General features: G+C 40.8%; 1 protein-coding gene across 1 annotated transcript in view; it reads left to right on the top strand.

Annotated features, from left to right (window-relative positions):
- The window catches only part of cc2d2a (coiled-coil and C2 domain containing 2A), a 47,235-nt gene that overhangs the window by 7,963 nt on the left and 14,982 nt on the right, over positions 1-24,290 (top strand). Inside the window, exons 9-24 of the mRNA XM_084099451.1 lie at positions 7,478-7,570; positions 7,813-8,031; positions 8,770-8,929; positions 9,006-9,142; positions 11,315-11,446; positions 16,789-16,998; positions 17,079-17,185; positions 18,435-18,575; positions 18,639-18,795; positions 18,957-19,201; positions 20,878-21,055; positions 21,139-21,292; positions 21,975-22,122; positions 22,201-22,339; positions 22,556-22,759; positions 23,717-23,809. Of these exons, the coding sequence (XP_083955577.1) occupies positions 7,478-7,570; positions 7,813-8,031; positions 8,770-8,929; positions 9,006-9,142; positions 11,315-11,446; positions 16,789-16,998; positions 17,079-17,185; positions 18,435-18,575; positions 18,639-18,795; positions 18,957-19,201; positions 20,878-21,055; positions 21,139-21,292; positions 21,975-22,122; positions 22,201-22,339; positions 22,556-22,759; positions 23,717-23,809 (2,517 nt within the window). The remainder of the gene's footprint in view (positions 1-7,477; positions 7,571-7,812; positions 8,032-8,769; positions 8,930-9,005; positions 9,143-11,314; positions 11,447-16,788; positions 16,999-17,078; positions 17,186-18,434; positions 18,576-18,638; positions 18,796-18,956; positions 19,202-20,877; positions 21,056-21,138; positions 21,293-21,974; positions 22,123-22,200; positions 22,340-22,555; positions 22,760-23,716; positions 23,810-24,290) is intronic.

Below are 24,290 nucleotides of genomic sequence, written 5' to 3'. Positions count from 1 at the left end.
GTACTCATCGTCACTTTCACTGTCGTTCTCTAGCTCATGTTCCTCCCTTCTCTTGGAAGGTGAAGCTGCATGTTTTTGTTGGTGTTTTCGCTTTGGTGTAGAGTTTTGAGTCTGTGGAGTAACCAGAGGTAAGTGATCACAGGGGAGAAGATGATTTCGATGCAACACTCTTGCTCTACCTTTGCCCTGTTCTGGTTTCACTTCATAGATTGGAGTATCCTCAGCAGCCTGGCGGATGACAATATGGACTTCATCCTCCCAATAATTTCTAAGTTTCCCTGGACCCCCCCTTGGAGTCATGTTCTTCACGAGAACTCTACTGCCAGGATATAAATTTGTACATCTTACTTTTTGGTCATAATGTCTTTTGTTTCTCTCAGTATTCTTTTTCACATGTTCTCTGGCAATCTCATAGGCCTCTTGCATACCCTTTGTCCACCTCTCCACATATTCACTTTGACTTATGGAACTGTTATCTGGATTGAGGCCAAACAATGCGTCAACTGGAAGTCTTGGAGAGCGACCAAACAGGAGGTAGAAAGGTGAGAATCCAGTCACTTCGACTTCCAAGTATTTTTGGAGTTGGTCGAAGAGCTGATTTTCGAATTCCCTGCCTTGGTCATGGTGAATTCGTTAGGGAAACCCAAATCTCAGGGCAAAATCATTGAACAAACGGTCTGCTACAGTTTTTCCTGATTTTGAAGTTGTAGCATACACCTGCACGAATCGAGTGAAATGGTCGATAATAACAAGGATATACTCATAACCCCCCTTGCACTTATCCAAGTGAAGGAAGTCGATGGATACTAACTCAAATGGATGGGTTGTCTTAATGCTCTTGAGGGGTGCCCTTGTCTCTCTGCATGTTTTTTTTTTGTTTTATGCATGAACAGGTTCTCAGCACATAGTGTTCAATATCCTTTTGCATATAGGGCCAGAAGAAACGATCTCTAATGAGGCTGGTTGTGCGGTCAAGGCCTTGGTGGCCCATCTCGTCATGCAGTTCTCTCAAGACAGTTCTCTTAAACTGGGCAGGCACCACTTGCTGCATTCGCTGCATACATTATGCCATGCTCGTCCAACACCAGCTTGTCCCACTCACGTATTAGACCTCTCAATGTAGGATTGGCTGACCGGCACTGTTTGGAAGAAGGTCTACTTTCTAACTGCAAGTAGTCTATAATTTCTTTGACATTCTTGTCGTCCCTCTGTGCTTGTTGTATCTCTTTTTCTGATAATGAGTTGTAGGGTTCATCACCCATCTCCAATGATGCTGGTGTACACTGACAGACTAGTGTAAGGGGTGGATCTGGATCATTCTGAACATCCACAGCTTGAATTGTGGCTCCCACACACTATGATGAGAGTTCCTCCGTACATTCTCTCATTACTGTCTCTACATCTGTTGGCATTCTGGATAGTGAATCAGCATCCACATTCTCTTTACCTGGGCGATAGCGAATGGTGAAATGGAAGTCTGCAAGTTCAGCAACCCATCTGTATCCGGTGGCATTTAACTTTGCAGAGGAAAGTACATACGTGAGGGGATTGTTATCACTGAACACGGTAAAGGTAGGTGCATAATAGAGGTAGTCTCGAAACTTTTCTGTGATAGCCCATTTGAGGGCTAGAAACTCCAACTTTCCGCTGTGCAGGTGGTAATTTATCTCTGCAGTCGTCAAGGTCCTTGAACCATATGCTATCACTCTTAGCTTGCCATTCTGGTTCTGATATAAGACAGCACCAAGGCCTTGGTTGGACACATCTGTGTGAAGCACAAATGGTTGTGAAAAGCCTGGGAACCCCAGCACTGGAGGCTGTACCAAGCAATCAATCAGTTTTGACAATGTTTCTTGGTGATACTCCATCCACACAATTTGCTTACTAGATGGCACCACATGACTTTTTCGGCCTGTTCCTGTTTTGCTTTTACTCTTCTTTGGGCCTTCTTCTCTTTCAGTAGTGACTTTTAAAAGGTCGTAAAGGGGTTTGGCAATCCTTGAAAAGTCCTTGATATACTGGCGATAATAGCTCAGTAAGTAAGTAAGTAAGTAAGTAAGTAATTTTAATTTATAAAGCACATTTACACACAGCGCAAGCTGACCAAAGTGCTGTACACTCAAGGCCTAAGATCTTCCGTAACTCTCCCACAGTGCTTGGCCTCTTATCCTTAAGTGCTGTAATGGCAACAGTGTCAGCAGGGTCCATTCGACTGCCTTCTGCAGAAACAATTAGACCTAGGTAAAGCACCTCATTCTTGAACAGCTCACATTTCCGTGGTTTCAACTTTACTCCATGAACTTTTAACCGTTGTAACACCTTTCTTGTCGCTTCAAGATGTCTGTCAAAATTCTTTGTAAAAACCAGGATGTCATCCAGGTAAGGCACACACATTTCATCTCTTAGTCCTTCCAAGCACTCCTCCATGAAATGCTGAAATGCCGCAGGTGCATTCATGAGGCCGAAGGGGATACAAAACCCACTCATATAAACCCCAAGGTGTACTGAATGCTGTCAAATGTCTGCTCTCTGGGGACATAAAGCCTTGGTGGTAAGCTTTGCCCTGATCTAATACAGAAAACCATGCATTACCTCCTAAACTGTCCATAATGTCCTGTACTCTAGGGATAGGCTGGCGATCAGGCAGTGTCTTTCTATTGAGATCTCTATAGTCGATACACAACCTAAGGCTGCCATCCTTCTTACGAACACATACGATTGGCGAAGAGTAGGGAGAATGGGTTTTCTCAATCCAGCCCTGGGCAATCAAGTCATGCAGGTAGTCCTTCATTTCCTGATACAGTGGCTTAGGAGCTGAAGTGTATATGCGGACAACAGGCGTATTGTCAGTCAAGGAGATACCTAGTTGAAGACCCTTGATGCATCCCAATATCGTCATCTGACTTTGAAAACGATTGACACTCTTCTCGCAGCAACTGTTTAACTTTGTTTTGCTGGTGCATAGGTAAGTGACTTACATCAACAGGTGGGTCCCACAATTCTTCACTGTTACCTATGTCCGCGCTGGTGGCTTTTTCACCATCACTGATAATTGCAGTTGTTGCACAATGTGATGCTGCAGCTGGTAATACAGACTTTATTGACTGCATTGTCCCAAGCTCAGTTTTCCCTGCAAGCCTGATATCATGGTCCGTGATGTTCTGCACACTGATCTTAACCACTTGGTGACTTCCTTTTTTCAGAGTTAGTAGAGTTTCCATGGGTTCAAGACCATCTGGACACTGTGGATTTACATGTGGTTCGAACAGGAGAACACTGTCTTGCTTCACATATGACACTTTAACTTGACACTGTATCTGCATAATTGTGTGTTTTGGTATATTTACAGAGTTTTTCGTCGTTTTCACCAAGTATTCACTAGGATTCTCAGCAGTAACAAGATTAATGAAGCTCTGTATCTTATTTTTCTTCATGCCAGGGAAGGCATACTTAACAATCTTCTGCAAATGTCCTTTACTCTCTTCACTGTTTTCATTAATTTCACTCTGCCTCATCACTTGTTCAATCACGTTGTAGCCAATGATTGGCTTGGATAACCTTTGATCTTTTAAAACAAGAACAGGAATGACTAACTCCTTTATACTGTCAACAGGGGAAGCCAATTTGAAGGTTATCTCTACCCATCCAACATAAGGCATATTGGTCCCGTTGGCTGCCACAAGCTGCAGGCTATCTGGGGCATCTGTTGCCTCAGAAATGTCTTTCAGTCTCACCTCAGGTATGTACTTGTTCCTCCATTGTTCGTCTACAATACATACTTGGGAACCTGTGTCCCATAATGCCTCAGTTTTGTGCCCTTGTAAGTAGCAGGTTACCAGACATTGTTTGCCGACGAGAGAAGTTACAGGTGAGTATTTGTTGACTTAACATGAAGCTGTTAAGATGTTATCAAGTGGAGGAAACTTAGAGTGTTGCTGTGAATTTTCCAAGTGTTGCCTTGAATGTTGGTGGGACATTTTGGCTGTCTGGGTCACTCCCTGTCCCGTGGAGGCAACCCGTTCCCGTTTAAAGGAGTTCTATTTTGAAATCTTGCACCTCTGGTTCTGCAGCCTGCTGAAAAGTGCTCACTGCTACCACAACAATAACAATGAGTACATAGCTCCTCTGGTCCCCTTTGCTGGCAATGGAAGCACTGTCTTGTTCGTTGAGGATGTGACTGTCGAAACTGCTGAGGGTACTGTGGTGTCGATATTGTTGATGTAAATTGCTGGGGCGCTGTGTTCAGCTGTGGTAAGTCATATAGACTGTGGTGAGGCATATAGTGATGGTTGAGCCGCATACTATGTTGAGACTGGATGTTGCAAGGGTTGTGGTAATGATGTAGAATATGGTTGCAGACTGCGGAACTGTGATGTTGTATGTTGTTGCTGCGGAACAGCATTCTGTTGGGGTTTAGGGTGACGGGGCTGTAATGGATACTGACGCTGTTCATGTGTGGGGTGACTTGTTTCCCATGTTTGATTTGGCAGCTCTTTTCTCCACTCTGCTACTGGCTGGTAACTTTGTGAGAAATCCTGCGACGGCTGGTGAATCGTCGTCATCGTCACTGGAGTCTTATTACTGACTGCAAAACACTGAGGGACAGGTGAGGGCTGTTGAATTGTTTCTTTAATTTGCATTATTTCTTCGCTTAAACTTTTCAGTTGTGACATCAGGTCAAACTTTGTCTGTTTTGTTTGGTGTTTTGGTTCATGAACAGGTTCATTTAACTGTGTGACATGAACAGCAGCACTACGTTCGGATTTCCTTTTGCTTTGTCTTTTAGACTCATGGGAACAAGCAACATTTAATCTCTCCAACAACACTTCATCTGAAATTGTGGGGTCAGACAGAAATGGCTGGAGGTCACTCTGAATACGGTCATTCTGTAAGCCAGTCAGAACAGTATGAAGGAACATGTTTTGGACTAGAGCTGGGTCATATTTTAAGCCGGACTCATCTTCTTGTGAAGCAAACAGGATTTTCTGTCTTAGATCAAGAACACGAATGAGAAAGCTTTGTGGTGATTCTTTAGTACGCTGAGCCTCTGAAGTAAGCTGTTTGTATAGTTCTGTGGCATTTTTCTCTTGATAGTGAGAGCGGAGAATTCTTCTTAATGTTGGAAGCGTGAGGTCTGATTTGCCCTCGAGATAACTACGCAACTGAAGCCCAGGTGTGATCGCTTGAATGACCGAATCCATAATGTCTTGCTCAAGGTAGCCCTTATTCAACCCACTCTCTATTTGACGTGCAAGACTAGAGAATGACAATCTATCCTTCTGACCTGGCTCACCCATGAGACCTGAAATCTTTAAGTCTTTGTGCCATATGGCTGGTGCGATTTGTCTCTGTGATGCGTGTGGAGCATCCACCAGTGTATGATCAGTTGTTTCTTGTCGTGTTGTTGTACTCTGTGAGACAGCAGGACTTAAGTACACGGCAGACTCAGTCATACTTTCAAGTTGTCGAAATTGTTTTTGAGCTACCTTTATCTCTTTTTCAGGTGGTCTTAACTCTGTCCTCCGCTCAGTCCCATTTACATTAGTCATCATCATATCACTTAATTGCTCATTGATGCTGAGAAGCTCAGCCATGCCTCCATCCTCCAGTTCTTCTAATTCTTTTCTTAATAGATGATTACTGAGGAGATTTACTAAAGACAGGCGTGTTGAATTTCCAATGTCCCCTGAGGAAATGTTTAAGAATTGACAGAGTTATATGAGCTTTCCTCGTGTTAGTGTGCATAGTCGATCACCTATTTCTTCTTGAAGACTCTGAAGTGTATCCATCTCTATCTGCAGTGGCTGACAGTATGTGGAAAATGGATGTTTACCGTTGCTGACTTGACTTAGGCTGCCTTTAGTAATCACTGTACTCTGTTTTGTTTGAGGATGCCACAGTCGTCATGGCAACTCTCAACTCCCAACTGCCAATCCGAATTCAGAAAATGCAATTGTCCAGTGCAAACTCATTATAATTATAGTAGTTTAAATAAAACATACATAAACTGTAAATAAATTGAAATAGACATATATCAATACAAAATAATATATGTAAGGAATAATTGACGACAGGCCGTTGAATTATTAGAAAAATAATGCACACCCGAGGTGGTAATGCGGTCACGACGCGAAGCGGCTGCATGTTTTTTTCTTGTTATGAATTGTATCCTATTTTCCGTTATTACAGTTAACTACGCGAAGTGATATGGAACTGTAATGCGGTCAAGACCTGCCTGGAACTACTTTAGCCGTGCGTTTCCCTGAAAATAATGCACACCTTAGAACGTTCGTCAACCAATCAGATTCAAGCATTCAACGGCCCTGTAGTATAAATATATATAAACACTTAAACACTTTTGTGACCCAAATATACAGGGCAGTCACAAAAGCATTCTTTGTCTCATTTAGTTTCTCTGTCACCATAAACCAAGTATTATAATATATACTTCCGTTCAAAGTAGATTTCTTTTATTCAGCAAGGACCATTAAATTGATCAAAAGTGACAGTAAAGATAATGCTACAAAAGATTTTTATTTAAGTAAATGCTGTTATTATCTTTCTATTCATCAAAGAATCCTGAAAAAACACTGTTTCCACACAAATATTGAGCAGCACAACTGTTTTCAACACTGATAATAATCATAAATGTTTCTTGAGCATCAAATCATCATATTAGAGTGATTTCTGAAGGATCATGTGACACTGAAGACTGGAGTAATGATGCTGAAAATTCAGCTTTGATCACAGGAATAATTAGATTTTTACAACATATTCTCATGGAAATCAGTGATTTAAAGTTGTGATATTTCACAATATTACTGTTTTTACTATATTTTTAATCAAATAAATGCAGTCTTGGTGGTGAGCTTAAGAGACTTCTCTCAAAAACATTAAGTCCCCCTGTGGTGAAAGTCAAGTTTTTAATGTAGTTTATATGTCTATGTGGTGTTTTTAATATACTTTAAGACAAACCATGTGTACATTCATAAGTCATAACACCATTGCTGAGTATTTTCTTCTTAAAACTGCAGTGAACCAAAGACAGTCTCAAAAACACGCTTTGAAATCGCTGGTGTTTCTGACGTCACAAACTACCTTGTAACCAATCAGATCAACGTGTGATCGTCAACGATCTCTGAGCTGAGTGAGTGAGTGGAGGCGGGGCTCATTTGCATATTCATAGAACTGCGTATACTAAATGAGGCAAGGCTGTAGAGTTACATTCAAGATATTTTAAGGCATGAAGAAAAAAATTTCAAGGAAAAAATGCTTAAATATGTCCATTTGGTGATCAAAGATGAGTTTTAAATGATTGACTGCAGGGGGACTTCTGAAAAAAAACTTCTGAACAGTAGTAAATACAAATGATTTTATATGTTCATTTTATAATTAAGAGTAAAACACACCACCTCTCGTTTAGAAGTTTGAAATGTAATCTGATCTGCTCTCATCCTGTCATGGTGTCCTCCTCCAGACGGATCCAGATCTACGGGCTGATGAAGACTCTTCCTTCACTGCCAGGCTGAAGTTTCGTGATGTGGCCAGACGTGCAACCAAAGACATAAGGGTAAGAAGAGACTCCTGTTTCTGCTGGTAAGGTAAAGAAAGCAATAGATATTACATATTATAAAAGGATAGATTCTGACTTTTTAATATTTCATTACACTCTACATTGTGCATAGTTGCATGTGTGTATTAATAAATATGATATTTCCCACATCAGGTGAAGTATGTGAACAGAATTAATTAAGAAATACATTAGAAATCATCAAATCCTGACATAGATGCGTGTGTTTGGTTTCTGAGCAGACCGAAGCTGGTTTGCCGACCGCTGAAGAGGCGTACAACTTCTTCACCTTCAACTTCGACCCAGAGCCTCAACAGCAACACCCACGTAAGAAAAGACGTCCCGGGAGAAGAGAAGCAGAGGAGGGAGGAGAGGGGGAATCAGGGGAAGAAGACGGAGAGGATGAAGAAGAAGGGGAGGAAGAGAGGGAGTGTGAAGGAGAGGAAGAGTCTGAAGCCAGGGTGACTTGTGTTTGTGTGTTTGTTTCTGATTAGAATAAACAACAGAGACTGTTTATGGTATATGTACTTTATGTTAAGATCGACACTAACAAACAACAATGTAATTTCCACATGTAAATTATATCAGTGACCAAACGTTGACCATTCAATCAGCAGACATATTTTAGGGTCCGTGAACCAAAATATTGGGTAAAAAATGAGGGCTGTCAATGTTAACGCATGCGACTAATTCAAAATTAACGCGTTAAAATAATTTAACACAAATAAATTACTAAAGCCTGTGAAATTGCTTCATTAACGAAAATCGAACATTAGCGAAATCATTCAAACAATCGATCCAAACAGCGCTAAGTTAAAGAGAACCAGCTTGTTACATCAGAGATGAGACTCACGTCACGTTGTAGGTTTTCATTTTTACGATAAGTATGCGATTAATCATGATTAAAAATAGTAATTGACAGCTCTAGTTAAAATGTATATACATTAAACATATTTTAATATATGACTAGTCACCTTTTTAATACATTTTTTGCAGTTCATTGGGCAATGACTTATTATACAAATATATTTTAAGTTTTCGATACAGTGTCTCAATTAATATTAGCCCTTAAAAATTGCATTTATTGCAATTTTAAAGAATTACAACAACTACAAAAAAGTTTTAGATTAGATATAGCGTGTTTCATTACTTGCAGATTTCATCTCAACTACCCTTAATGCAATTCAATCCCTGTTTAGGATGAAGATGCTCCACTGGTCAGAGATGAGGAGGAGGATTTGTTCATCATTGACCAGTCAGCACAGGACTTCCTGGAAGTGAGGAGAGCGGAGTATATGGACTACAGTAGGCGACTGCAGAGGGAGCGAGAGGCACTGTTTGTTCCCAGCATGAGGACAGGTACACAAACAGAAACGCTCCTTATCTTAACCCTCTTCTGGCAGGTCGAATGATGGGTACACCTTGTGTCCCACAGTTCCTGCCTCGAGTAAGCTGGCCGAGAACGTGCGTCCCCGTTACCTGGAGGAGGAGGGGTTATATGTGGGCGAGAGGCCACACGTCTGCCTGACAAATCAGAACATTTTGGAAAACCGAATACTCAAGCAGGGCGAGGTAATGAAAAGAAATCATGATCGGGCAAGAGCACAAAACTTCATATACTAACATCTATAAAAATTAGGGATGCGCCGATATGAACATTTTGGCTGATACCGATAACCGATAACTCTTTATATTTGAAAGCCGATAATCGATATATATATATATAAGCCGATAAATCCAAATCTAAATCTGATTACAAAAACAAAAGTCTCACCATTAAAATCCATGTCCCAAGCACACAATTATAAAAATGTTTTCATAATTTCATGTAGTCTATATGACAGACACATGTTGCACTGAACTTTTCCAATCATATTTCAAGCAATTCAAAACCATTATGGTGAACAGTGCGCATCTGAAGTGTCTCAGCTGGAGGAAATAATACATTATTTATCAGCTTTATATATATTGGCCAAATTTCTTAATTGGGCCGTTAACGTTAACATTAAAAATGAACATGTATTGGCCGATACCGATATGGTGGTCGATAGTGAGGAAAATAAGTATTTGAACACCCTGCTATTTTGCAAGTTCTCCCACTTGGAGATCATGGAGGGGTCTGAAATTGTCATCGTAGGTGCATGTCCACTGTGAGAGACATAATCTAAAAAAAAAAATCCAGAAGTCACAATATATGATTTTTTAACTATTTATTTGTATGATACAGCTGCAAATAAGTATTTGAACACCTGTCTATCAGCTAGAATTCTGACCCTCAAAGACCTGTTAGTCTGCCTTTAAAATGTCCACCTCCACTCCATTTATTATCCTAAATTAGATGCACCTGTTTGAGGTCGTTAGCTGCATAAAGACACCTGTCCACCCCATACAATCAGTAAGAATCCAACTACTAACATGGCCAAGACCAAAGAGCTGTCCAAAGACACTAGAGACAAAATTGTACACCTCCACAAGGCTGGAAAGGGCTACGGGGAAATTGCCAAGCAGCTTGGTGAGAAAAGGTCCACTGTTGGAGCAATCATTAGAAAATGGAAGAAGCTAAACATGACTGTCAATCTCCCTCGGACTGGGGCTCCATGCAAGATCTCACCTCGTGGGGTCTCAATGATCCTAAGAAAGGTGAGAAATCAGCCCAGAACTACACGGGAGGAGCTGGTCAATGACCTGAAAAGAGCTGGGACCACCGTTTCCAAGGTTACTGTTAGTAATACACTAAGACGTCATGGTTTGAAATCATGCATGGCACGGAAGGTTCCCCTGCTTAAACCAGCACATGTCAAGGCCCGTTTTAAGTTTGCCAATGACCATTTGGATGATCCAGAGGAGTCATGGGAGAAAGTCATGTGGTCAGATGAGACCAAAATAGAACTTTTTGGTCATAATTCCACTAAACGTGTTTGGAGGAAGAAGAATGATGAGTACCATCCCAAGAACACCATCCCTACTGTGAAGCATGGGGGTGGTAGCATCATGCTTTGGGGGTGTTTTTCTGCACATGGGACAGGGCGACTGCACTGTATTAAGGAGAGGATGACCGGGGCCATGTATTGCGAGATTTTGGGGAACAACCTCCTTCCCTCAGTTAGAGCATTGAAGATGGGTCGAGGCTGGGTCTTCCAACATGACAATGACCCGAAGCACACAGCCAGGATAACCAAGGAGTGGCTCTGTAAGAAGCATATCAAGGTTCTGGCGTGGCCTAGCCAGTCTCCAGACCTAAACCCAATAGAGAATCTTTGGAGGGAGCTCAAACTCCGTGTTTCTCAGCGACAGCCCAGAAACCTGACTGATCTAGAGAAGATCTGTGTGGAGGAGTGGGCCAAAATCCCTCCTGCAGTGTGTGCAAACCTGGTGAAAAACTACAGGAAACGTTTGACCTCTGTAATTGCAAACAAAGGCTACTGTACCAAATATTAACATTGATTTTCTCAGGTGTTCAAATACTTATTTGCAGCTGTATCATACAAATAAATAGTTAAAAAATCATACATTGTGATTTCTGGATTTTTTTTTTTTAGATTGTCTCTCACAGTGGACATGCACCTACGATGACAGTTTCAGACCCCTCCATGATTTCTAAGTGGGAGTACTTGCAAAATAGCAGGGTGTTCAAATACTTATTTTCCTCACTGTATATCGTGCATTCCTAATGAAAATGATACTGTAAAAAACAAATGTTTACAAATGTTATTATCCTAATGTGAGTGTTTGTGGTTTGTGCAGGGAAGGAAGTGGTTTGGAGACGATGGGCGTATTCTGGCTCTGCCCGACCCAATCAAAGAGTCCTCCTCCAGACCGCCTCTCTTCCACCTGGAGGATGAGCTGGACCCTGCGCTGCAGACGGCCTACAGAAAGGTCAGAGATCCAGCTAAAGAGAACTATAATCACATTAGATTTTCTGTGTTTTTCTTCTCGGAAGCTTTGCGTTTTAATGAGCTGATAAAACATTTAAACTCAAATCAATATTTCATGTCTTAATTATTTACTTATGTGGCAAATAAGCGTGTACTAAGTTGCTCTGTAATAAGCACTTTGCGTTGGTTTTCTAATCACCATGTTTAGGTTTATTTTGTGATAACAACCGGCTGCATGTACATAATGCTTTATATTACAAACCCATTTTTTTGACAGTGTCCCGTTAATACAAGACCCCAGGCTGCTTCAATCAGTGCTTTCAAAAAATAACTAGTTATTAGATTTGGCAAAGGAGACATGACTCGTACGATGCACTGGTTTTGGATGACAGTTGTCTATGGTCCCAAGGCACCAGACCTCTGATGCTTGTCTTGAGATGAAGAATCCACTGTTTTCTTTCCCACATAAAATTATTGGAATCAACACAAAACCCTGTTTACAATCTATTTTCCTTTTCTTTTTTTTCTTTTTTTGACTTTAGAAGATAATTAATTCCAGGGACCCCAGGTCACTAGGTCTGGAAAACATGGAATAAAATCTCATGGCAAGTTGTGAAAATTTCTAAAGTGAATATTTTTTTTTACTAGCTTAGCTTAGCTCTAAATATATTTCATGCTCTTTTACGACTTTTAAAAATCATGCTAAAATACAATCCTGTAATGTTTACTAGCACTTTTTGGTTTCAAATCCTCCATGCAGCCTGTTTCCAGGCAATATGAACCACCAATAATATTTGTTAAGATGAGAGGTGTGAGAACGGAGATGGGATCCAGATGTGTGGTGATGTCACGGATTCTGCTGTGAGACGGGGCAGTGAGGTCACATGTGCCGGTCACGCCTTACAGAACTCAAAATAGGAGATATGTAATGGATATTAGGATGTACTCTCTCACACACACACACACACACACACACACACACACACACACACACACACACACACACACACACACAACGGAGTGATAACACACCCACTCAGCCATGTGTGTTTAATAAACCGAGATACTTGAAATGCAAATTGAAATGAATCAGAAGAACACACCATGAGGACATCTGAATATTAAAGTGCTCACAGACATGTGGAGCTAATTGACACAAAGTGTTCTGGTAATGCAACCCATTAAAACATAAAAGAGTGAGAATGAGAATCATGAAGTGGATATCAGGAGTGCATGGCTGATAACCAATTAGAAAGCCACAGTATACTCAGTCCTCATGCACAGTACAGGCAGTAGAGGAGTAGTGTTGACTATCAACCATTCAACCCTGTTACTAAGAAAGAAAAACGATTACAGGCACTTTCCATGGTACGCTACAAAACAGGACCTGACTCAAAGTTTTGTGTTTTTCCATTTTCTTTCAGAACAAGTGAATGTTGACATGTCAACTCTAATGTTATGATAAAGTTGCTAAATGCTAAAGTTGTCACGGTACGTGGTATTGAAGCACATGAAGGGGAGGAATAATACTAGGAGAAAGACTTAAATAACAATATTCTGGAAAACGCAGGAGTAAAACACGCACGCTAACGTTAACGAGAACCAACAAACACTAAGGGAGAACTGAAGGCTTATAAGCATGACCAAACAAAGGAAACTAATAAGTTGATAAGACACAGGTGAATGAAATGACTAATTAAACTAATTCTCACTATTAACTAGTTGCTAATTTGCATGCATTCACTAGGATATTGACTGTTTATTAGTACATATAAAGCACATATTAATGTCTTATTCTGCATGATTATATTCTACATCCCTTAATTCTAACCAATACCTAAACTTAACAACTACCTTACTAACTATTAATAAGCAGTACACAGAAGATAGTAGTTAATAGTTAGTTAATAGTGAGAACTGGACCCTAAACTCATATTTGGTCACAATCATCTACAAAACTGAAAAGCATCTCTTTGTGTTATAAAAGTGCAAAATAAACAGAATAATGAAAAATAAAACAGCAACATTTAAGCCATCATTTAAGGTCATACAGATAAGAGTAAGACGTCATTCGAAACTTAAACGTACAGTATGGATTTTTTTTCGCCACTAGGGGTCACTAACCTCTTACAATAACAAAGGCGTAGTTTGATGACGCAACATTTGCTAAGAATTATGGATCTTGTCGTCAACGTCAAGCCGACCGATCTAATAATGTTTATGGATGACTGAATACATCAATGCTTTTATCATGACTGTGATATGAAGCAGTTCGCGATTGCTAAGAGACAGCTATCAGCTCCACACGTGACGCGAGTCCCGCGGATATAACAGTTTTAAAAGGAATATGGACATTTCATTCTACCGAACTACACGCAGAATTACTACTCACAGGTCAGTTTATTAGACAAATTAAACTTGTGAGGTAATGCAGCACTGTTTCACTTGGTCTAACATTACACTATCACACTAAACTGCATTTGAATGTGTTGAAATGTATGTGTTAGTTTGTCTGTATGAGACTAGCAGTAAGCTAGATCAACATTAGAATAACATACAGATCATATTCCAACATTTTATCATTGTTGAACTATATAACATTGATTAGTTTTATGTAAATGTGCTCACCTGTTTAATAAAGTACATGTAGGAGCGGTCGAAGTCTCGGACGTGGAGCTCTCATTTATATACCGTCTATGGGAGCTCTCGGCATCTCGAAAACACCGCGCTGATATTGATTCTCGTTTTAGTTCTCCTTTTTTATCCAAAGTCTGCTTGCCATGGTCCATAATGTTTGAACGAAACAACAACAGCGTGCAGATAGACATTGCGAACTACACATTTGTCCACGTCTGTCGCTTTGGTTACTATCAGAGGGCTCTGGTTCATAGCTCTGGTTGCTATGGCAGCACGAGCGGAAACCAGGGACAACGCGGATATAATTACAAATTTCTCCTGGTTTGAAAGTTGTTGGAAACAGTCGGGATAATGTAAGTACACAACTAAAAAAAATATATAACATAGATATAGTGATTTTTGCTATTTTTAAAGCAAAAAAGTTACATATTGTGCCTTTAATTCTCACTCACAATAAAAACAAAACATTGTGCTTTTGTAAAATAAAGAAAACAATAAGGATGCTGCTTTCTGCCGTTCAGATTTCCTTTCCGTGAAGTTAATGGAGCGCATCACAAAGATTAATCTAAACTCAGTGTATCGGCTACTAGCAAGCTCTTGCGTGCCATTTGAACTCTTGCTTTGGGTTGGTGCGTAGATCAACTCTTCTTCTTCGGCTCTTCTTCCTGTTTTGGCGGTTAACAAACAGTGTTGCATTAAAAGGGTGGTATAATACCCTTTTCACAAGATGTAAAATACGTCTTTGAAGTTTTAGCTCAAAATACCCCACAGATATATTTATATAGCATGTTAAAGTTGTCACTTTTTGAGGGTGAGCAAAAACGCACCGTTTTGTGTATGTTCCTTTAAATGCAAATGAGCTGCTGCTCCCGGCACAGGGGGCGGAGCTTCAAGAGCTTGTGTGCTTTTACCTCACACAGACATGCACTGAAAATTTAAAAAACTTTTAGCCTTTTATGTTCAAACCGGAGTCAGACAATGATGGAGAGACTCAAGAAGAAGTGACAACATGTAGAAGCAACATGACATTTCTGAATGGTTAGTTGATGAATTAATGTAGCTTATGTGTAGTTATCTTCTAGTCATTGATTAGCATATTTTGTCTTGATAATCTATAAATCGTGCTCAGGGGGCGGGGTTTATGTAAATTCTAGGGTTGGTGATGTCACTAACCCGGGAGGAATGTGGTGTAGTCTCTACCAGCCGTTTGTTGTAGTCCTTAAAAAGCGATTTCTGTAAAAGAAAATATCTCCCTTTGCTTTGAACTTTGAGCGTTGTAACTTTGCAGATGTTGTTTATGCTCAAACAGCAACATTACACACTAACTAAAGTTAGAAAAGTGAAATCATAATCAACCACCCCTTTAACGCATGCTTCTGGATTGTAGTGTGGATCGCCTGTGACTGACTTTATTCATCATCTGACTGTATGCACCAAACTGTGGCGTTCTCACTGTCATGGTTCAGGACTAATACATATACCGTTACTCCCCTACTATATAGTATATATTGCTTTACATGAGTGTACTTTATGTATGTGGTAAATTTTGATAGTAGCTCTTTGTCAGAGCTATTAATTCATTATGTATTGATATTTGATGACGATTACGATACCTGTAAGGTTTTGTTCAATAAGTCTGATGAATAATTGTAGTCAATAGTTATGTTATTAGATTGATTTTAAATGGTAACTGTCGCCAAAATTGAACCTATTGTTAATCTAACTTTCGTGTAAAAGCATAATTAGAATGGAAACGCCACTTTTAAGATTGACCGTATTTTCGTTTTAGGTCAAAATGCCTTTTGAATGGGAGTGAATGGGGCACTTCTATGATGGCATAAAAATCGCTATTTTTAAAATACTAAGAAGGCTCGACACAACAACTGGAATTTTGTCAGTCAAAAGTAATCGAATCGAATGCAAAATTCCTGCCACCGTAAACACTAACTGATAAAGTGAGTCGTACAAAACCTTTCTTTTTAGCAAACTCTGTGAACACAAACAATATTCTCAATGCTGGAGTTCATGTGCAGAGCCCCTGGTGATACTTCAAACACAGTTTCATGTTGTGTCGAGCCTTCTTAGTGTTTTAAAAATAGCGATTTTGATGCTATCACTGTAGTGCCCCATTCACTCCCATTCACAAGGCATTTTGACCTAAAACGAAAATACAGTCAATCTTAAAAGTGGCGTTTCCATTCTAATTATGCTTTTAAACGAAAGTTTGCCTCGGGTAGATTAACAAAAAGAGCCTAGGTTCAATTTTGGCGAGAGTTACCCTTTAAATGTAAGATGAAGTTGTGGGAGTCTTTGAGGTCCGTCCAGGATTGAGCAGTGCAGTGTTTGGGAGTAGCAGAAGTTCTTCTGGTATGGAAGATTGTAGAGAAGCAGACGTTGAATCATTGAGATGCACCTTGAGCTGGTCACATGCACAAGTTGTGATTTGTAGATGTCGAAAAGCTGTCGAGCCAGAGCTGGATCTCTAATAACCTCAGGATAAGAATCCCAAGGGTTGGAAGGAAGCATAGTTAAACCACGGGACAAACTTAATATCCTTAAAGTTTTGTTCACTGACCCTTTGTTGTAAAATAACAAAAAATCTACTTTTAAGACTATTAGTGGAAATGCATAATGGATAATGAATGATACGTCTTCATATTGAATTAATGACATATGGTGTTTCCACGGTTGTCGGCTCTGTTTCAGGCTCTGAAGTCGAAGCATGTGAACCTCTACATATCTGGAATGGGCGATCCCCAGTCAGACTACCAGCTGGATGTAGATGTGTCGGGCCTCATCTTCTCCCATCATCCTCTCTTCAGCCGTGAACATGTGCTGGCAGCCCGTCTCGCCCAGCTGTACGATCAGCACCTGACCAGACAGCACAAGAGCCTCACGCGACTCCTGACCGATAAGGTAACGCAGAAGAGGGGCGTCAAAACCAAGCCTCCTGTTCTTAAAACTCATTCTGAATGTCTGTGTGTGTGTTTGTGTAGTTGAATGGCTTGAGGAACACGATCCATAATATGCTTGAGCTACACAGAGGAGAGGCTCTGAGTCAGGTGACCCAGCAGAGGATGGCAGAGTATAAACAGGAAGTGAGGTAAGAAACAGGGTTCGTACAAGGTGCTTGAATTTGACTTTTTGACATGGAAAACCCTTGAAAACAGCCATATTTGCGAAGAGGTACTTGAAAAGTGCTTGACTTATTTAAATTTATACCATGGTCTGGGTGAATACTCGATTCTGATTGGCTGCAGGGTGTCCATTAAAAAGTGATAGAGGACACCTAGTAAAGGAGTTCTGGTGAAACTGACTGTTTACCGTTACTTACTTACTTACGCCTACCGCCCAACTTTGGGCATAGGCCACGAACAAGGGCTCTCCAGTCGTCCCGGTCCTCGGCCAACTTCTCTAACTGTCCCCATGTGTGGCCAGACCTCTTCACATCTGCATCCAGGTCGCGGCGCCAGCTGTTCCTTGTTCCTTTCAGTTCCTTCCAGACTGTTTACCGTTCGAAATTAATAAATAAATGTGCTGGCTACATCAGCTGTGAGTAACCATAGCAACAGGCAGTCAAAGTATCTATACGGACTATAAATATCTCCGGTTGCTAAATAAACCGTCAGGTGTAACCAGGGAAACCAAGTTATTGTTTGTAAAAACTTTAGATTTCGATTGTAAAACTAATTAAAATATAAACTAATGTTTTAAAAATGTGTTATTTGGCAAGTGACCATGGTATAAGCGGGTTAATGCCCTTCGAGGTGTCCATTGTCAGGTATTAATGGACTTCGGCGGAGGCAATACCTGACAAAAAAATACCTCCGCTGCGCGTCGGACGGTTCACGCCTCACCGTCGTCCATTAATACCTGACAATGGACACCTCGAAGGGCATTAACCCTTACACAATATACTAATATATGAGTATTTGAAAAAGAACAAATGCAATCTTTTCACACAAAATTAACACTGCAGCCCGTCTGATAAACAGTACGCCAACATTATAATATAAAATATTCTTTATTGAACAATAATAGCAATTATAAACTTTGTATTTAATATATATATATTATTAAATACGTTGTAAGTTGTATTTTGGATATCTTATATCTGTAATTTGAGTTTAAAAAATACTAAAGATATTGTTTGATAAGTGCGATCTCTGATTGTAGTCCTTCAAAACCAAAAAAGTAGTGCTTGAAAAGTCCTCGAAAGTCCTGGAATTTAATTTTACAGTATCTGTACGAACCCTGAAGAAACTTCCAATCACCTCTACCTTCAGTATTATATTTATGATAGTCATTCTGTCACATTTAAATCTGTCCTCTGTATTCTCCTGTATATTCAGACACACTCGTCAGTTGCGTGATGTTGAGCAGGAAAAGGACAGAGCTCTCCTCAAAAGCATCATCAGAGTGTGGAAGGAGCTCAAAGCTCTCAGAGACTTCCAGAGATTCACCAACACGCCTTTCAAACTCTTCGTCAGGAGGTATGTCATCATATGTCGTGTCATATGTTTTGTGCTTTGTGTAATGTGGCTTTACCTCTGCAGGGAGAAGGTGGAGAGAGAGCAGGACGAGCAGGAGTATGAGAATGACATTGTGGCGGAAGTGGAAGAGCTGCAGGCGGAGACAGAGGAAGATTATCAGAAGAAGATGAGTGAATACAGAAAACAACATGAGCAATGGAAATCCTGGAAGAGAAAACAGGTATCACTACACATGCAGTGCAATCGCTTGCATTCTCATTGATAGTCGCCTTGTAACTCAATAACTTTCATTTAAAATCAATGATTTTGTCTCTTTGTTCCTGCAAATCATGAAACCAGATTTGACATGAGATGTTCACAACATGCTTCTGATTCTCTCAGAAAGTCTTAAAGAAAAAGCAGAAAAAGAAAAGACAGCAGGAGGAAGAAGAGGAGGATGAGGAAAGTGAGGAGGAGTTGGGAGAGGAGCCAGAGAAGCCGGATCCTCCCGAGAAACCAGACATGGGCTCCCTGGAAGAGCAAGTGCGGGAGAAGGCTGCCAGGATCCGCAGGAAACCTGGAGAACCGGTTCTGATTCCAGAACTTACCGTCTCCGGGCCCGTCACCCCCAATGAGCAGTGTCCTCGGTGAATGAACACACACACACACACACACACACTGATACACTTCCCTAAGACCTTCAGGGTATTGAGTGTCTTTAAAAAGATGAATAAATGAGGGCCGTTTACACAGAATGTGTTTTTCCATGTCACTGCTCTACTTTTCCATTGTTTTTCAATGTAAACACATGTTAGATGGATGTGTTTGACCTTTGCATGACGCGGCATTCTAAAGACGTGGCGGTCAAGTTAAAATGAGTTCAACTTCAGAAAATAAAATAAAATGTTTTGCATCACTGACCTACGTTTTGTGTGAATGGCCCCTAACGGTGTTATCCAAGGTAAGCAACACTTAGGGGACGTTTACACGGCAACGATATGCTTAAAACTGAGAAGTTTTTCCTTTGAGTTTTTTTCCTTTTCCTTTGAAAACGACTAAACACGCTGTATTCTGCTGCCAGGCCATTAGATGGCGATGAAACACTATAGACTGAACACGTAATACGCATGACGTCATCGTCTTCAGAGATTAGTGTTTTCGTTGTTTACCGTTTTTAAAAACGGTTGAAAACCCGTTTTCAAAAGATTGCGTTTTCAGGCAACCAAAACGCAGTTGTCGTGTAAATTAACGGCCAAAACGCATACAAATTTTACGTTTTTAGTAGAAAACGGTGTCGCGTAAACATCCCCTTACTTTTGCTCTTATTTGAGGTTAGTGATTTGAACAAACCCCTTAAACCAGGGATGCCCAATCCTATTCCTGGAGATCTACCTTCCTGTAAAGTTCAGCTCCAATCCTGATCAAACACACCTGAAGCAGCTAATTAAGATCTTCTGGAGCACTTGATGATTACAGACAGGTGTGTTGGAGCTGAATCTCCATGAACAGGATTGGGCACCCCTGACATAAACTGTCTTTAGTATTAAACTTCCAGGTATAACTTGTCGTATACTGTTTGTCCTGTATATGTAAATGAATGAAGCTTGTGGACATAAACAAAAAACCCCACCTAAAACACCTCAACAACCACACAGCAAAGCCCTGGCAACTACCTGCAATATTCCAGCAACGCCTTCGCAACTTCCCAGGATGTCCAAGCCTCCACCCTCAACACCCGTGCTACTGCTAAAACATGTAGAATAGGCCTACCTCAAGGCTGTGACACACAAAGCCAACGGTTGGCCAGTGTTGGGTCATTGTTGAGCATCTTTCAGCCTTGTTTGCAGTGTATTCTACACTGTTGACACTAGTAAAACAGTTGTAGTAAAGCAGTTGCTCATTATCATGCACCGAAACGGGTCGCTGTGAACAGAGCTGTTTTTGAGGAGGTAAAAAGGGTGTTGTTTTACACAACCATTGAGGAATTTTAACCAAAGTATATTACAAACTTTACACGAAGACCCTAAAGAATCATACCAACTTGTGGAAATGGGCATCCGATGACCCCTTTAAGGCAACGACACGAGGTGACAACACAGTCCGATTTGTTGCTGCTAGTTCTTTGATGTTGGTTTGATGTGTCTGGGCCTTTAGAAAGTCAAACTTCAATAACACCATTACAACTTTAAGACCACTCTGGACACCTTAACAACTCCCTGAAAACCCCCATCAACCCTTGCATTGTTTCAGTCACTTTTGCCTGGGTAAAGACTCAGAGTTTCTCCAGAAAAAGTAAACTAGTTTTTGTTTGTGCCTTGTCTAGTGCCGAGTTTGCTCGTAGAGAGGATGTGTCCAAACGTGCTCTCTTCATCAAGGTCCTGTACAACGATAAAGAAGTTTCCAGAACGGACAGTCGAGCCCTCAACATGGATTTCAGAGTCCACTTTGGTCAGATCTTCAACCTAAAGATTGTGAACTGGCCAGAGAGCATCAAACTGCAGGTACGGTTGGGTCGAGTGTATATGCACAATTCCATTGCCGTTTGTGTGTATGCGTTTCAGACATTCTGGATGTTGTCTCGCAGGTGTTTGAGGGTGTCGGCTCATCTTTCACCCTGCTGGTGGAGGTGTGTGTGCCGGTTCCAGAATCTTCTGTCCTGACCGGCAGTGCACCATCTGAGGAGATGGAGTTCAGCAGCAACCAGAGAGTCACCTTTAACCATGAGGGTGTTGGCAGTGGTAAGTCAGGGATAATGTACATCCAGCCGGTTGTTATCTCCGAATAAACCCCCGACAGGGTGATGAAGACCCCGACGCGAAACAGAGTTGATATATTTTATTATGTCTTTAAACGCAAAGCTTCCGCGGAGAGAGCCGTTGCTAGCGCGGCATGCTCAAACTAGACAGACATTTAAGAGATACAGTATACAGTCACACCACTTATTACACAACATTTCGCACATAAATAATTATGGAGATAAGAGATATTGATTTCAGATTAAACTGTTTTAAAATCATAGCTGTTTTCTTATAATCCAACAGTGTACAAAACAATAGTCACAAAATGGCAGCAGCTGCGTTTGTATGAAACAAGAGAGAGCGTGGATGGGATAATTAAATAACTGTACACAAAATATTTTTAATATTTTATTAGCTCACCAAATGCAAAACTTCCACGAAAAAAAAAAACAAGAGTATAGCGCTGCTGACTTCAGTAACCCGGATGAGCCTGTGTTTCTGTTTTCAGTGGTTGTTATCTAGGAATAACACACCGCTGGATGGCGCGATTGACCAATCAGAATCAAGTATTCCACAGAGCCGTGTAAAAAAACACTCTTAAAACCTGCCTAAACAAATTTCTGTGCGTCATAGTCATTCCCCCCAAAGCAAAGGCTGTTGTTTTATATCTCATTTGTGGTAGGTGTCCCGTTCTCTTTCGAGGCTGACGGCACCAGCACACATACCCTGCTGACGTCAGGGAAGCTCTCCTGCTGCGTGTCATGGGCTGTAGGGGAAGATGACGTCCCCCTTGCTCCCCCGTCCAGTCAGCCTACAGGGGGCATGTACAGGTCAGAGACCCAGCCCTGCATTAGCTTGTTGTTTTCAGAGTTGTGCTGCATAAGATGGACTGTTTTCTCTCTCTTCAGTGGTATTGGGCAGATGGACGCTATAGCCTGTATCGGGGCATCTAGTCTGAATGACAGGAAGAAATTGGGGAAGTGGGCGGCTGAGTCTCGCCTCGACCCTAACGACCCCAACAACACCTCCATCATGCAACTACTCTCGGTACATTTCCCAGAAATCTTGAATGCACCTTTAATCATTGTGAGTCACAAGACTGTGCCTATTAGCCATTCTAATTTGAAAAAAGACAGAAACCAGCACCGGTCCGTTGCCATTGATGGAGAAATATGCAGTTTAGTCAAAAAATATTTGAGTACTCAACACCACTGTAGAAAATACCAATATGAATCTTATTATTCTTGGTCTCTCTCTCTGTAGGTGGTGAGTGGTGGAGATATGGCGGTTCCCGAATACTTTCGTCTGGAGCAGCTTCAGGAGGAGTTTAATTTCGTGAGCGATGAGGAGCTGCAGCGTTCCCGTCGCTTCCGTCTCCTGAGGCTGCGGAGTCAGGAGGTGGCGGAGTTCCGGCACTTTAAATGCGTCCCCTCCATGGAGCGCGAGATATCCCAAAATGTGTTCCAGGTGAGATCACTTAACCTCTGTGAAAACCATAGACTGTGAAAAATATATGTCCGTACTGTCCGTGACGTATAGGTTTCTGAAGTGGGCGGAGCCGGCCGTCGCCATCTTGGCAGCGCGTCACTCCCGGAAAACAGAAAATGGGCAAAAAGGCGGGATTAGCTGAGGTGACGTGACGCTAACAGACAGCAGACAAACGGCTAGTAGTGACAGCAGCGGCAATCCACCTGTCACTCAAGTGGCCACAACCTTAATTATGCAGAACTTTAAGGCTTAATATAAATTAAACGGGTGAGATTTAAAAAAATTCACCCCCCTCACAGTTTTCATGAAGGGCAAAATTAGCTATATAGACTAAAACCACTTTCTATACCAGGCTGTAAACATGTTTTTTTCTGCAGTAAAATTGGCCATATTAACATGGGGGTTTATGGGATTGACTCTCTTTTGGAGCCTGTCTCTAGTGGCCAGTCGCTGAATTGCAGTTTAAGTCACTTCCATGTTGGATTCAAGAGATAGACCGGAAGGTTGCCGCTCGGTGAAAACGGCCTGTGTCCAACATTGTTACAACAGAACTGTCTATGAAGTGGTGGGTGTCCTAAGATTGTCCAGACTGGATGAATGGCCAAGGGCTTCAAAGAGATAGTGTTTGAAAAAGATACATAAAAATGGGAAGACCGTCCAGGTAGGAGTCGAAAGTTGCATTTAAAGATTAAATAGAAAACATTTTTTTTTAAATGGTCAATTATTATAGTTTATTGTAGTGCCACCTAGTGTCGAGTAGATGTCTGTGCAAGATGTCATGGCAAGTCTGTGACTGAAATGTACAGTTAATGTAGGTTTCCAGCACCTGCAGTGCAATGTAATAACAGTCTTATCTTTTAGGAAGCATGTAATTAGTTTATATGTTAATTGAACGTTAGAACAAATGGGTGGAATTGTGTCATTATTTTGTTTCAGGATTATGAGAAGAGACTAAAGGATGGCGAGATCATTGATACAAAAGAGCACATTGATTCACATCGAGCTCTCGTGGCCAAATATCTGCAAAAAGTGAGTGATGAGTTATTTTGCTTTCTTTCTTACTTGGACTAGCGTTCCAAAGTTTGGGGTCGGGAAGATTTTTACAAATATTTTTGAATGAAGTCTCTTAAGCTCACCTTGGCTGCATTTATTTGATCAAAAATAGAGCAAAACAGTATTTTTTTTAAATATTATTACAATTTCAAATGACTGTTTTCTATTTGAATATGCTGATTTGATGCTCAAGAAACATTTCTTATTATTATCAGTGTTGAAAACAGTTGAGCTGCTTCATATTTTTGTGGAAACAAATTGTTCTTTCAAGTTTCTTGTATGAAATTCAAAAGAATAGCATTTATTTAAAAATAAATCTTTATGTATGTCTTCACTGTCACTTTTGATCAATATAATGCATCCTTGATGAATAAAACTATTAAGTAAAAAAATCGCACCGACCCTAAATATCTTTTTTTTTCTTCTGTTTTGTCTTGATGTTTTAAACATGAAAGGA

The sequence above is a fragment of the Abramis brama genome (genome assembly GCF_963993115.1).
Source record: "Abramis brama genome assembly, chromosome: 22".
NCBI classification, from domain to species: Eukaryota; Metazoa; Chordata; class Actinopteri; order Cypriniformes; family Leuciscidae; genus Abramis; species Abramis brama.
Note: the sequence above shows the minus strand (reverse complement) of the source record. Positions and strands in the feature narration are given on the sequence as shown.